This window comes from Bos javanicus, chromosome 2 (genome assembly GCF_032452875.1).
Source record: "Bos javanicus breed banteng chromosome 2, ARS-OSU_banteng_1.0, whole genome shotgun sequence".
Lineage (NCBI taxonomy): Eukaryota > Metazoa > Chordata > Mammalia > Artiodactyla > Bovidae > Bos > Bos javanicus.
The window spans coordinates 104,099,088-104,115,195 of NC_083869.1; the positions used below are offsets into that span (position 1 = coordinate 104,099,088).

General features: G+C 41.9%; 1 protein-coding gene across 1 annotated transcript in view; it reads right to left on the reverse strand.

The window, feature by feature from the left end:
- Positions 1-69: 69 nt before the first annotated feature.
- MREG (melanoregulin) overlaps positions 70-16,108 on the reverse strand; it is a 69,867-nt gene continuing 53,828 nt past the window's right edge. Inside the window, exons 3-5 of the mRNA XM_061384274.1 lie at positions 4,444-4,534; positions 3,161-3,324; positions 70-1,906 (exon numbers count right to left, since the gene is read on the reverse strand). Of these exons, the coding sequence (XP_061240258.1) occupies positions 1,772-1,906; positions 3,161-3,324; positions 4,444-4,534 (390 nt within the window). The 3' untranslated portion in view covers positions 70-1,771. The remainder of the gene's footprint in view (positions 1,907-3,160; positions 3,325-4,443; positions 4,535-16,108) is intronic.

Below are 16,108 nucleotides of genomic sequence, written 5' to 3' on the forward strand. Positions count from 1 at the left end.
AAGGGATTAAGGAAAGAATATCTGTTTCCTCTTTATTCTCGGAAATATAACACACATTCAACTGAAAAGTAAATATAGAAACTTTTTAATTCTTTGCAATGAAAGTTTCCTGGATAATTCCATGAGTTTTTATAATCACAGAGACAGTTTTAACCTTACTTATTCATTACCAAAAATAAAGACTATCGTTACAACTTATTCTCTATAGAGGCAAACAATCTCCTCTATTTTGACATCAAAAAAGGCAAAGACAAAACACAAATTCCATGGACAAGGATGAAAACAGTATGATCTTCAAATGTATTTTGTTAATTTATTGTTTCTTTTTGGTTTTGTCTGTCTGTCTCACTGTATGTTTATCTTGCAAGAGCCTACAGAAGTGAGAGAAAATATCTGCAGGCTAATTTTAAACAACATGAGAGAGGTATTAAGAACTAAACAAAACAAAATAAAAATGTATTATTTATTTTAAAAAATAAAACTTTTTGTTTACTTATTCAACTACAAAAAATTTTACTGAAACATGTCAGTTAATTGGTCTGCAATGCACTCATAAATGGATAACATGGATCTCCTCTGACAAATATTTTAAACAAAGTATTCACTACCAAAAGAGTTAGTTGGGGTAGGGAAATCTTCAAGTCACAATCCCCTGCACAGACTACATACAAGTTACTTTTAAACCTGAAGTCAGAAAAGCAAAATCTGTAAAAGTAAGAATACTGCGATTATTTTCAACAATCTACTGATAAACCTGAAAAGCTCTTTTCAATACAATGAACCCTGATTTCATGACAAGCTCCTTGCTTAAGGGGCTATAACTTTTGAAGCTGAGCTACTCAACCTGTGGCAAACTGTACTAACAGAAATGCTCCATTCTGAAAATCATCTTCAGGATGGAAGCAAGTCCAGCAATGACTTTCTTCAATGCAGCACGGCCTACAGAGTTGCAAATATGCACGAGAGGACTCTGGGCAGGTGTAACTTTCAGTCAATAAGCTGGAAACAGGCTAAAGAGTAGAGAAGACAGTGAAGGTAAAATATGCCTGATAAAATATCAGGCAGGGGCTTGTGGCCCAGAGCTGGACACTATGCAAAAATGACATAACCAGATCTCAATAACGTTAAGAATTTGAGATGCCTGTACCACAACTGAAGACAGAGCTTTTTACATGGAGTTCGGCTTGGGATCATTCTACTTAGGACTCCCTCCTGAGCAGCACTCCTAGATATTTCTATTATTTGGTACACCTAAACTTCTGGATATTCTCCAACTGATGCTCTAAACACCTTCGAGGTTCTGTAGGTGCTCCAAAATCAAGGAAGGTCACATCATGCCTGGTAGTGTTTTGGTGTTAGCCTATATTATATAACAGTTATTTAAAAATTGGTAATCCATATTTAGGCTCAATGATGGCTCCAGGAATCTTATTAACTGGAATATCCCATTCTCCCAATAGGATCAGTGGTCAGAGCTCATTATACAACCAAAACCAAAATGGGGGCAACAGAATCTAATCACCCATGATAAAACAGCCCACTGACCAACTCTCTGATGCAAGATCACCACGATGTTTCAATGCAACTTCAACATTTCATAGAGTTTCATGATGACCAGCTATCCAAACTCTTAGGTTTTAGTAGGATTCAAAATCCTTTTTCTCTTAGCTAGCTCTCTCCTTGCTCATTCTCGTTTGCACGCATTTGCCCAACTTTGGTTGGCTGTTGAGGTCCAGCGGAAGAATTCCCATTCTGCCTCGTAGCTTCTCCTTTAGGGACTTGGAAAAGGAAAGTAGTGCAGTTCTTTCTGGCCATCTGCCAGGCATGGGACCCCAGCCTTCTTGGGGTAAGTTCGACTGGCAATTTTAAAGAACTCTTCCGCAGCATCAAGTGCAATGAGACGGTCCTGCCAAAAAATTAAAAACAAAACTGTTGTCAAAATGGAAACAAAGCCATGTCTGTGGCAAAAATTCATCTAAAAATCACATCCATCTAGAAATAACAATGAATGAGTAGAACATTTATTAAATTTTTCTCAACAAATTTAGAGACACTCCTTAATGACTTACATTCTCCAGAAAACATTCCCCTGCTCTTTGAGTCCTTTCAAATCATTTTTCAATCTTAGGCTGTATACCCACAATTTCTCACATCTCTTTGACCTAAAAATGGCTCAAAAAACTGACTACCAAACAAAATTGGCTGAAAAACACAGATTCTTGAACTACAACCCAAGTCTCAACTGGTCTAAATGTATTCCAAAAACCTGAATTTTTAAAGCCCTCCAAGTGATGATGATGTGCTGGCTACTGAACACCAAGGCATAAGATGCCAGCACCATCTCCCACACTTCATACCATGGTGAAGTTCATGGGGTCAGAATGATGAATAAGTACATGGACTAACAGAGAAGCAAAAATTTAAAGCAAAATCGGGAACCCAAATGTCCATCAATAGAGGAATGGATAAAGAAGATGCAGTACATCTATACAACGGAATATTACTCAGCCATAAAAAAGAACAAAATTGGATCATTTGCAGAGATGTGGATGGACCTAGAAACTGTCACTCAGAGAGACGTAAGTCAGAAAGAGAGAAACAAATATTACATATGAATGCATATATGTGGAATCTAGAAAAATGGTACAGATGGTCTTATTTGCGAAACAGAAATAGAGACAAAGATATAGAAAGCAAGTGTATGGGCACCAGTGAGAGGGAGAGGGGAGTGAGTGGGATGAACTGGCAGGCTGAGATCGACATACACACACTAGTGACACTATCATAAAATAGACTAACTAATAGGAACCTACTGTATAGCGCCGGAAACTCTACTCAGTGTTCTACCAACACAACATTTTAAAGCAGCTATGTGAGATAAGTTGCTTCAGTCGTGTCTGACTCTGTGCAACCCTATGGACTATAGCCTGACAAGCTCCTCTGCCCATGGGATTCTCCAGGCAAGAATACTGGAGTGGGTTGCCATTCCCTTCTCCAGGGGATCTTCCCAACCCAAGGATAGAATCTGGTCTCTGAAATCTTCTGGATTGCAGGCGGATTCTTTACCATCTGAGACACCCTCCAAAAGGACAAAAGCATCTATACTCTAATAAAAATTAATTTTAAAAAATTACTAAAAAATAAGCAGATGGACACTTACCATAACAAAGAGATATCTCTCCGAGAGCTCCCAACTGGTAGGGAAAATACTGGTCTCTTCAGCCAGTCTCAACAGTATTTCCCGAGCTTTCCTTGTGTTTTTAGAATCACTGATGGTGCTCAGTTTTGTCACGGACAACAAAGAGTCTGCTTCTCTTTGAAAACCTGTGTAAAGAAATTAAACCCTCACGTGAAGCAGTCACAAGGAGACAACAGCCTGCAAGGGATGAGGGGACCGGCGACGGCTGTGGAGCAAATACGAGAAAGCTGAAGCCCAAAGCACTGCTCCCTTTGCTGCCCTGCAGCTCAGTGAGGTTGGTCGGGTCTTTAATTAAAATGCTTTTGCGGTTTCTTCGTATCAAATTTTCTTTGTCAACTTTTCCCTCCAAGTTAAGCCTCTGCTACTCACCCACTGACTGCCTGCCACCCACTTTATCAGTTTGGAAACCCTCCTCCCATCTCCTACTCTTCACCCCCTCCCCTGTCCCCAGAATTCCTACTTGTCCCCTCAACCTGCAAAATGGTCATCTTCAGGTCCAGACTCCTCCAAGCCCAGGTTCCCTCCCCCAGGGCAATATCGTTGGCTGGCTAAATTACTTATACAAAGGTCTAAAAGACTCATAGATTTAATACAAGCATAATATAAGCAACAGGGGATAGCAACTTGGTACCCACATTTGCAAAGTTATAATGCCAAGGTGTAATGTTCTGTTTCAGAGGAGAAGGACTGAGGACTTCAAAATTGATAAATCCATTTTTTCTGAACATGAAAACAAGCTTCTTTATAATGTGAGGGCCATATTTACTGAATTACAAGCCTGGCAGAATTAAGAAAAATCAATACCAAATAGCTACTCTAATACCACAGGTATTTGCGGTCTCTCTTACAAATAACATTTCTCCTAATCTGCTCTATCTTATAAAGCTATGAGTAATTGGCCAATCACTCCATTTAAATCAATCAATGTACAATGCCCCCAAATTCAATGATCTTGATTGAACGAATATCCCGTATGATTTCACTGCCCTGTCCTACTTGATACTGAAGACAGATGGGGTAACACATGGCAAAATATGTCCTCAAGACAACGGCTGATGATAAGAGAAACATCAGATGTTTATGCTGGAGGATACAGAGAGGATGGTATTGGGAAAACAATTAGTACACAGTAGCCTTAATCATCAGTTACTGACATTCCTTTTATAAAAACCAGGCTGGAGAAAGTAGAGAGGAATAACCACAACTGGTTATTTTTGCCATTTTATAATCACTTTTAGACTCACCTAAATCTTCTAAAATATGTTTCCATCTACTTCTCACTTCCCTTCGAATCTGTCGCAGGGTGTAGATATCATAATTGAGTTTTTGCCACTCCTGTAGGAAAAATTAAACTTCAGTTTTATTTTTACACTTTGGTCTAAATCTCTATCTAATTCCCAAAGTTAAGTTGTTAATGCATGCAGTTCTCCTCTTCACTAATCTTCAAGGCATATCCTAAAAGAAGAGAAGGAGCTGGGTGAGATGAAGTCAGCAGGAATACATCACCTCCATGTCTGGGATATCAGCTATGTACCAGGTGATGTAACATATCTCAGAAACTATCCTAATTAACCTCTTCACATTATCTAATTTCCCAACTACAGTGATAGCACCTATAAAGTGGGGATAACAACAGTGAATATTCCGTTTAAGGATGTTATAAAGATTAAAGGTATAAAAAAACTTTTATATACAAAATACCTGCACACAGTATTACTAAAGACTTTTTATAGATAAATAAACTGACGCCCAGAAAGTTTACCTAGCTAATACAGTATCATCCAGCTAATAGGTACCGGACTTGGTATTTGAATCCAGGTCTGACTCAGAAGTTTCTGAGAAAAAATGAGACCCAAAGAATTTGTATCTTCCTTTGTTATCAGAATACAATGGAGTTGGGAATCCCAAGTTTCTTGATTTTCAGCCAATGTTTCCTTTACCGTATTTCAGCATTGCTCTCTTTCATTTGTATTCCCAAGACAGGATAAATTTTCAAGCACTCAGCAGAACTATTAAAAGGTTATCTTTTTGAATACTTCAACCTTATGGGTAGTAGGTCATCTTTGTTGTTGTTCAGTCACTCAGTCATGTCTGACTCTTTGCAACCCCATGGATGCCAGGCATCCCTGTCCTTCACCATCTCCCGAGCTTGCTCAAACTCATGTCCATTGAGTCGGTGGTGCCAACCAACCATCTCATCCTCTGTCATCCCCTTCTGCTGCCATCAATCTTTCCCAGCATCAGGGTCTTTTCTAATGAACCAGCTCTGCACATCAGGTGGCCAAAGTATTGAGCTTCAGCTCCTCAAACAGAACTTAAATCTTCCAGGAACGTAAGAATCTTTACTGCAGAGAAGGAAATGGCAACCCACTCCAGTGTTCTTGCCTTGAGAATCCCAGGGATGGGAGAGCCTGGTGGGCTACTGTCTATGGGGTTGCACAGAGTCGGACACAACTGAAGTGACTTAGCAGAAGCAGCAGCAGAATCTTTACTGAGCTACGGATTTCTTTTAAACACCATGGAAATATGTTTTCAAGGAGCCTTATCTACATGAAAAATTCGTTTTATAGAGTATACCTTTTCTGTGCTAAAGTACAGCTTAAAAGAGCATCATTCTAAACGCTCAATTTGAGACTCAGATTATATGGTATTTTGATTCCTCTAACTGAAAATGTTTCAGTGATGCCAGGCTTGCCTTGCTCATCCCTAATCAACTTTCATGACTGGTTAAGAGAAATCAATTTAGCTGCCATTCCCAAACATTTATAGATACCACTCTAAGAAGGAAAAACTAGTAAAATAGAGCATATTTGGTTATGATTGCATTTTAAATCTTGTATCTGAAGGTACAAAGCTATCAGAAGGTCATGGGTTTCACAAAACTATAATTCAAAAAGATACACGCACCCCTATATACAGAGCAGCACTATTCTCAATAGCCAAAACATGGAAGCAAACTAAATGGCCATGGACAGAGGAAGGGATAAAGATGATGTGGTACATATACACAACAGAATACTGCTGCTGCTGCTGCTAAGTCGCTGCAGTCGTGTCCGACTCTGTGCGACCCCAGAGACGGCAGCCCACCAGGCTCCCCCGTCCCTGGGATTCTCCAGGCAAGAACACTGGAGTGGGCTGCCATTTCCTTCTCAACAGAATACTACTCAGCCATAAAAGAGAATGAAATAATGCCATCTGCAGCAACATGGATGGACCTAAGTATTATCACATGAAGTGAAGTAAGTCAGAAAGACAGACAAACACTCTTTCGTATCACTTACATGCGGAACCTAAAGTATGGCACAGATGAATCTATCTATGAAACAGAAACCAAACTGTGGACATAGAGAGGAGACTGGTGGTTGCCAAGGGTAGGGGGTGGGAAGGGGTGGATCAGGAGTTTGGGGTTAGCAGATGCAAACTGGTATATACAGAATGGATGAACAAGGTCTCACTGTATAGCACAGGGAATTATATTCAATATTTTGTGATAAACCATAATAGAAACGAATGTGAAAAAGAATGTGTGTGTGTGTGTATATATATATATATATAAAATGAATGAACTGCTTTGCTGTACACCAGAAATTAACACAACATTGTACATCAACTGTACTCCAATAAAACAGAACTGTTTTTAAAAGTTCATGAATTTCAGCTGTTGTTTATCAGTCAGGAAGTGGTGAATCTGAGTGCTCTTGCCTGGTCCTCTGTTTCTGACCAAAGGTGTGTATGCACATGCATACGCATGAGTGTGCAGTGACTGGAGTCAGGGTAAAGCCTGTGACCCTGGAGGGCAACGTAAACTGGGTCATCTCAGAAATGCGCAATCCTCACCATGTCCTCAGCACCATGTTAAAGCACTCCTATCCAATGCCCTACAGACTGTCTAAGTATTCAGTAGAGCACTGCCATTTTCACTGGATGTGCCATTCAGTATACACAGCATCTTGGAAAAGGGCACAAAGGGGTTGAATTCCAGTTCCATTACTCATTAAGAGCTTAACTTTGGGCAGGTTCATAAAGTGACAGCATGTCACTGGCCTACTCTGCAGTATGGGATAATAATATTGGCTTCCTCTCGGGCTTATTATGAGGATCAAATGCTTTCAGGCAAGCCCTGAAAATACAGCTTGGTGCACATTCTCCTCCAAAGCAGTGCAGCCACAGCTACGAAACAATATTCCAAGACTCAGGATTGATTTCTATTACAAGGACTGAGGACATTATACATGGCATGAGGCAGTATCTCATTGGTGAGGACCTTCAGAAGAAACATTTCTCTGTTCTTCACATCAGGTAGGATTTTGCTTTTCCCAAAAATTATTTCACTGTTCTGAACACTGAATTTTTATAACTGATCGGTTTCCATGCTTTCCTGAAAACGTAGAGTCCTATCATGGAAAATGTACAGAATCTCGAAAATGTTTTTTAATTAACAGAAGTTTTTACTACTTTTTACATCTTTTTTTTTTCCCTCTTCTAGTTTGTGCTCTCTCACAGTAGTTTCATATAAGTTAACTTAACTCCTTTCTGATTTTAAAAAAGATTATAAATATATAAAAGATTACACAGAGCACCGCTGTGCTTCTTCTCAATGAAACTGACCCTCCTTGCCGGACTAAATGATAAATGATCAAAGTCCTATTCATGCTTGATAGAGACCCGCTCAATCAATTTGCAAGACACTTTATACATTCACATAACCTTAAATTATCTAACAAACCACTAGGTGGCTTCACTACCTTGCGATGAAAAGTCTGCTAATTTTCCTTTAGCTCCTTGGGCTGATGGTCAGAACTTCTGTCCTGAACTAAGTGTAGCCAAATCTCTCTTTTTCAGACACCCATTCATCATTGGGTAATCTAGGCTTCAGGTTTTTTAAATCTTTTCTTGCTGTCCATATGTTGGTTATTTTGCTATTCCTAAACACTAACAATGCTACACAATCTCATTGCATTTTACTGTCCGTTCCTCTGATAAACTGTCAAAGGAGAAGCAACGATGCAACGTTTTAAAATCTGCCGAGTATGGATGCATGTGATAAGTGCCTATTAAGATTAACAGAATGAAACTCAGCATTTCATAAATCCACATTTCTTCTTTTGACACAATAGTCATGGATAACCATATATGAAAGCATTCTGAAAGCTTTGTGCAAAATGTAAAGCTCTAAAACCAGAAGTAGCTTGGGCAGAGTTTTAACAAAGAATTGGCTTTTGAAAAAATAAATGATGATAAGAGAGGATTTGAATTTTTTCTTAGCATATGATCCCAAAGAACAGAATCTAAATGTAGCAAATAAAGAAACGATGATGAACAAAATCTTACCCACAACTAAAGAAACTAACTCATTTATTCCTTAGTATTAGAGAAAAACAAGATTTATGATGTCCTTCTACATTTTAAAAATTGCAGCAATTTTCTTCAGACAAATAACTTGAAAATAACAAGTCAAATATTCTTCACAAATGACCTGACACTCAAATCTACTAGACATCAAAAGTTAACACTCTTACCTTCTAAAACAATCTTTGTTTACTCATAATTTCTGAAGTAATGCAAGATGGTCATTGTGTCACTGTGGCCTCCAAGTTGAACAATGAGTACATTAGCAGAGGTGTAATCAAAGAAATCATGCAAATTTAATTTCATAAGGTATCTGGGAACCAAGTCAAACCGAAAAACATCTGATTGAAAAAGAGCAACTGAAGATACTTAGCTGAATCCTTGAGGATTTTCTCCTCTCTAGTTGTTGGCCAGATCAGATTAGAGCTGCTAGATAAGAAGGCTGAGGTCAAACATGAACAGTCGAACAAAGAACAATCGGCTTCCAGTCAGGAGCCAGCTCTCCTGCGGCTTCTCCATCCCATGAGCTGGTCTTGACCTTGAGCTCTGATTTAAGCTCCAGGGGTCATCTTCTCAGACATAAAATTAAAACATTTTATTCACACCTATTCTGTGTTACTGTGAGGTTGTAGATACATGGCACAGTTAAAATATACTTCTTACTTCTTCCTAAAATGGAGATTTGTACATTTGAAGAAATGTACTCTAACAATAGATGACATATACTTTAAAATCATCTTATACTTTTAGGAGCAACTTCAAAAGAGATTAATTTACTTTTAACTATACAAATATAACTAATATATAATTAATATAATCACAAAGAAATAAAAATTCAAAGAGAACAGAGGGCATAAAATGAAAACTTGCTGCATCTGCTTGGCTTGAGTTGGGTTACGTGCCCATCCTTGAGCCAGGGGGATATGCTGATTGGCTTATGTTATTGGATTTCAAGCCAAGCACCCCTTCAAAGGATTCTGATTTTGTTGCTCTGAGAGATAGGTCCCACACAGATATTTTAAAATAGTCCCTTATTGGTTCTAATATCCAGCCAGGGTTGAGTTTATTAGCTTAAGCCAATCAGTGTCCTGTTTGAGCTGTGGTGCTGGAGACTCTTGAGAGTCCCTTGGACAGCAAGGAGATCAAACCCGTCAAAATCAGTACTGAATATTCATTGGAAGGACTGATGCTGAAGCTGAAACTGCAATAGTTTGGCCTCCTGATGCAAAGAACTGACCCACTGGAAAGGACCCTGATGCTGGGAAAGATTGAAGGTGGGAGGAGAAGGGAATGACAGAGGATGAGATGGTTGGATGGCATCACCGACTCAGTGGACATGAGTTTGAGCAAGCTCTGGGAACTGGTGAAGAACAGGGAAGCCTGGCGTGCTGCAGTCCATGGGGTCACAAAGAGTCAGACACGACTGAATGACTGAACTGAACTGAATCAGTGTCCACTCTTAGAACTGAGAATGTAACTGTTCTCTCCAAAGGAAATTTGGGACAAACTTGATAGATTGATGAGAGAAGAGGAAAACAGGTCTTGGAGAAGCGAACATCAAGCATCTGCTTGTGGCAGACAGATCAGTTACCCCAGGGTCTGTATTATGTCTTTCTTTTTTGCTACTGGAACCCAGATTTCACTGGGGGCTGCAATGTGCCAGCCCCAGGGAACAGATCGTGATCTGTGCAAATGCTAGTGAGACTCTGTGTCCCCACTTGTCCTCCTCCCTTGCAATGAGAGACAGAGAAAGATGGAAGAGCTATATTGCCCCAAGTACCAACATGTATCATACACTGTGTATATCCCTATGGGAATTTCCACTTCAACTCAACATCCACATTAAAAGAAGACTCCATACGACTGTAGCTATAACAACATTATATTGCTAATATTAAACATCTAACTCAAGGAACTATAAGGTGCAGAGTAGTCAAATACTTTTACTTGAAAGTGATAGCTTTTTGATAAAATGAATTCTTTGAATATTGTAACTGCTATCTCTTTCCTTTCAATTTTCACCAATTCGTAACATCTTATGCTACTTTCTATTCAAAATGGAGTTTCCAAAAGATACTTAAAATATATATATATTGACTGCTTCTCCCATTTCATTTTCTTTCATTCTGCAGGTAGATAAGTAAGAAAGACATGTGATATATGGGGGTGGAGGAATATCTGCATTTTAACAAGCCTCTAACGGATTCTCTCATGCTTGCTTTTCACAGAGAAATGTGAAGTGGATAACACAGACTAAGGTAGTCTTCAAGCTACTGAAGAGCATTCAAAGCTGTTGACGTCAGCTTGGAGGAAGGTTTTTAGTGACACAGGAAAGGGCTTGGTTTCTGAGCTTAGCCATCATTTTCATCAGGTACTGTATGGGGTCAAAGTTCACAAAAGTAGCAGCGATGACTAACACAGGGAATGTAAGAATCAAGGCTTGAAACCTTAACAAATAAGGCCTATGATATAAAATCTACAAGTTGAAATTTATTAGCAGCAGTTCATGCAAAAGACACGTCCCTGCATCTGGTCCTTTGGCTATGTTGACTTTTTTCAACCTAAGAGTTGGGTGCATTTTTATTTGCTCCTAATAACAAGAATTAATAACTTTATTTATTCCTTGTTCCAGTAAGACTTGTTCGTGTTAGTGGAAGCCACAGAAAGATCGATATTAGATGGGACTTTTCACCCAGGATGAAGGTTTTCTAAGAGAATGGGCTCTCCATCACTGGAGCTCCATGTGATAGCTGCTATACTTTAGGGGCTTCCCTGGTGGCTCAGACAGTAAAGAATCCACCTACAATGCAAGAGACCTGGGTTCAATCCCTGGGTTTGGGAGATCCCTAGAGGCAAGCACGGCAACCCACTCCAGTATTCTTGCCTCGAGGATCCCCATGGACAGAGGAGCCTGGTGGGCTACAATCCACGGGGTCGCCAAGAGTCAGACACGACTGAACGACTAAGCACACAGCACGGTGAAAATACACTATATAATTTATCATTTCTAGAAATATAACTTCTGTAGGCTCTTTCAACATAATATATTCCTTCTGTGTCACCTGGAAAAATTAGAAAAGGATTTGAAGGCATTTACAAAAAAAGAGAGTCAGACAGACAGTAGACAGATATAGATAGATAATATTGACAGAGTACCTATAACTTCCCAGGTACTACTCTAAGCTCTTTATATGTATTTATTTAGTTAATTCTCATAATATGACATGTATGAGATGGATTTTCTAAAATATTTTTATTTATTTATTTGGATCTTATTTGCAGCAGGATCTTTAGCTGTGGCACGCAAACTCTTAGTTGCAGTGTCTGGGATTTAGTTCCTGGACCAGGGATCGAAACCCTGGCCCCCTGCATTGGGAACGCAAGGCTTTAGCTACTGGGCTACCAGGGAAGTCTCAATGAGATGGATATTATTATAACATTTGAAAAATGAGGAAACTGAGGCTCAGGGAGATGAAGTACTTGCCCAGGTGTACACACTAGTAGATAAGGAGCTGAGATTTCTGACCCAGGCAGTCTGGTTGTAGGGCCAACATGCATAGCCACTGTCTACCCTGTCTCTTCAAACAGGAAAGTGCTGGGAGGTGGGGGGTGTGGGGAGGAGTTGGTGCATGAGCAAGGTAAGAAGGCAGTTAAAGACAAAAGAGCAGATGATTAGAACAGAGGTCAACCTGAAGGAGGAACAGAGAAAACACAATTAAAATCATGGAAGAAAAAAGAACTTTTCTAAAAGCAAAGTATCACCAGGCTTTAGGCAAGAATGCAGCCACGCAAGAACATCCTTCTCAAGGGTTGACTCCCTGGGAGTCCTTCCTTTGGGGACTTCCGTTCCGTCTCCCCTCCTCAGAGCAGGTGGAGGGACCTCAACCCCCTCAACTACCCCTCTCCCACACCCTCCTGTCCACCTGGCTACTGTCACCTCTGAGGAGTGAGACAAAGGCAAAACCACTCCCTTCAAGATGCAGATGGGGTGGGCAGTGAGGGGTGGCAGAAGCCAAGGTCTGAGATTCCGAGGACAGAGGAGAAAAGGTCAATGTCTGGGATCGGGCTGTGCTTGTCTGCAAGGCAGAGACAGCTGAGAAACTGCCCACACTTTTCTGAAACTAGGCTTCGAAACTGAGAAAGGCCCCAAGGTTCTTAGACTCATCTACCTACTGGATACTTCCTTTGCTCTTCCCTTGAAGCCCCATCACTCATTTCAGAAGGAGACAGGTCACACTGTCTCCCTTCCCTTGGAAAAGTCCCTGGAAAGCCAGCAGCCCTCTCCTCCCAGGCTTTCAAGATGACTGGGTCACAGGACATCTAATTCAGAAACCCGGCCGGGGCCCCAATGGGCTCACAAGACCAACCACAGTTTCCCTGGCTCACGTGGCAGACTTCTTCCTTCCAGAGTGCATGGGCTGGCATCTCTGAACAAACACCCGAACGCTTCAACCCCAGATGCCAAATCCAAGAAATGGATTTCTGCCAGGAACTAGCTCCCTCTTCCTGAGAGGTCAGAGGGTTTCAGTGACGCACTACCAAGACGCCCTTCCCTTTACCCTGCTTCCTCTAATGCCACGTGGTTCTCCACCCTCCCTTCTCGGCTACGTGGTTTCAAAGGGAGCTTCCAGAGCCTTCTCTCTTCCTCCTCATCCCCTTACTCATCAGCGCCTGGCTATCAGCTTTTCAGACCTGCTACCCACGGCAAGTACCAAGGTCCGTCCCCCACCTCCTCAGCTCAGGAGTAACCCAACAGGAGTGTCCTTTCCTAAAGCATAGGATGCTGATGTGCCCCCCACCCTACTTCTTCCCATGCCTCCCCAGGTCTCTACGGGAAAGAAGCAATAAGCATCTACTAAGTGCCCTTCAGGACACCTGGTGGGGTAGGGTGGACATTAGTCCCCCCATACGGCAGTAGAAAGGTCTGGTTCTTGCCTGGAGTCAGCCAGCAGGAGGTCAGAGGTTCAGACTCCCTGCCTCTAAAGTGCCTCCTCCGGCTCCACTTCCTCACTCTCCTCCCTCCCTCTGCAGGTCTTCTTCCTCCTCTGCCTCTTCTTGTGTGGTCCTCTCCCAAGGCTCTGTGTCGGGTCTTTCCCCTTCCACCTACCTGGATGATTTCCTCTAACGCCCCACCTCTGCTGTCACTACTTCTCGGCCGGTGACTCCCAGGCCTCCTTCTGGGGCCCTGAACCCAAGCCCCAGGTCCAGGTTTCTATTGTCCCCTTTCTGTCAGATGCCTCCACATGGATGGGTGGCTGACCCGGCCACTGGACAGAGCCCAGTCTGACTCCCCACCGGCCTCCACCAAGCCAGCACAGGCCCTCTGACACTCCCAACGTGGCCATCTACCGCTCACTTCCCTTCCAGCCCATCTTCTCAATGCATCCAAATCAGTCACCCAGTCCTGGTCCTTCTGCCTCTGTCACAAGATTCCTCTCATATCTATCGCCACTGTCTCAGCCTTCATTGGCCTAAACAGCTCCAGTAAAGGTCCCTCTGCTTCCAGAAGCTAACTACTCCAGTCTCCTCCCAACCAGCTATCTTTTTAAAGGTCAGACTGGGTCATTTCTCTCACAGAGAACTCCAGTGGGTACCACTTACTGAAAAAGCAGTGTCAGTCCCAGACAGGCTCTCCATCTTGACCCTGTCTGCCTCTGACCACATTCTACTGTCATCTAAATCCTACCCTGTCTTCCAGGATGATGCTGTGAAAGTGCTGCACTCAATATGCCAGCAAATTTGGAAAAACTCAGCAGTAGTCAAAGGAATGGAAAAGGTCAGTTTTCATTCCAATCCCAAAGAAAGGCAATGCCAAAGAATGCTCAAACTACCTCACAATTGCACTCATCTCACACGCTAGTAAAGTGACACTCAAAATTCTCCAAGCCAGGCTTCGGCAATACGTAAACCGTGAACTTCCAGATGTTCAAGCTGGTTTTAGAAAAGGCAGAGGAACCAGAGATCAAATTGCCAACATCCACTGGATCATTGAAAAAGCAAGAGAGTTCCAGAAAAACATCTATTTCTGCTTTCTTGACTATGCCAAAGCCTTTGACTGTGTGGATCACAATAAACTGTGGAAAATTCTGAAAGAGATGGGAATACCAGACCACCTGACCTGCCTCTTGAGAAACCTGTATACAGGTCAGGAAGTAACAGTTAGAACTGGAGATGGAACAACAGACTGGTTCCAAATAGGAAAAGGAGTATATCAAGGCTGTATATTGTCACCCTGCTTATTTAACTTATATGCAGAGTACATCACGAGAAATGCTGGGCTGCAGGAAGCACAAGCTGGAATCAAGACTGCCGGGAGAAATATCAATAACCTCAGATATGCATATGACACCACCCTTATGGCAGAAAGTGAAGAGGAACTAAAAAGCCTCTTGATGAAAGTGAAAGAGGAGAGTGAAAAAGTTGGCTTAAAGCTCAACATTCAGAAAATGAAGATCATGGCATCCGGTCCCATCACTTCATGGCAAATAGATGGGGAAACAGTGTAAACAGTGGCTGATGTTATTTTTCTGGGCTCCAAAATCACTGCAGATGGTGACTGCAGCCATGAAATTAAAAGACGCTTACTCCTTGGAAGGAAAGTTATGACCAACATAGACAGCATATTAAAAAGCAGAGACATTACTTTGTCAACAAAGGTCCGTCTAGTCAAGGCTATGGTTTTTCCATTGGTTGTGTGTGGATGTGAGAGTTCGAGTATTAAGAAAGCTGAGCACCAAAGAATTGATGCTTTTGAACTGTGGTGTTGGAGAAGACTCTTGAGAGTCCCTTGGACTGCAAGGAGATCTAACCAGTTCATCCTAAAGGAGATCAGTCCTGGATGTTCATTGGAAGGAGTGATGTTGAAGCTGAAACTCCAATACTTTGGCCACCTGATGCGAAGAGCTGACTCACTGGAAAAGTCCCTGATGCTGGGAAAGATTGAGGGCAGGAGGAAAAGGCGACGACAGAGGATGAGATGGTTGGATGGCATCACCAACTCAATGGACATGGGTTTGGGTGGACTCCGGGAGATGGTGATGGATAGGGAGGCCTGGCGTGCTGAGGTTCATGGGGTCGCAAAGAGTCGGACACAACTGAGCAACTGAACTGAACTGAACTTCCAGGCACAGCTAAATGCCGCCACCTTGAGAAGGCTTTGCTTTTCTTACCAGCTCAAAGGAACTGCTGCTTCTTTTGAAATTCCTCAGCCCCTTTATGGGAACTGCTGTAGAGTTATTTACTGTCAAGACATTGTCATATAGGGGTTTCCCAGGTGGGTCAGCAGTAAAGAATCTGCCTGTCAATGCAGGAGACACAAGAGACATGAGTTCGATCCCTGAATCAGGAAGATCTCCTAGACAAGGAAATGGTAATCCACTCTAGTATCGTTGCCCAGAGAATTCCATGGACAGAGGAGTCTGGTGGGCTACAGTCCATGGGGTCACCAAGAGTTTGATGCAACTGAGCACACACGTTGTCATCCAGGCACTTGTAACATCTCTTTCACTTCTAGACTGTGGGCTTTGAGGTTACGAGAGTCTGAATTCATCCATGCCGTAC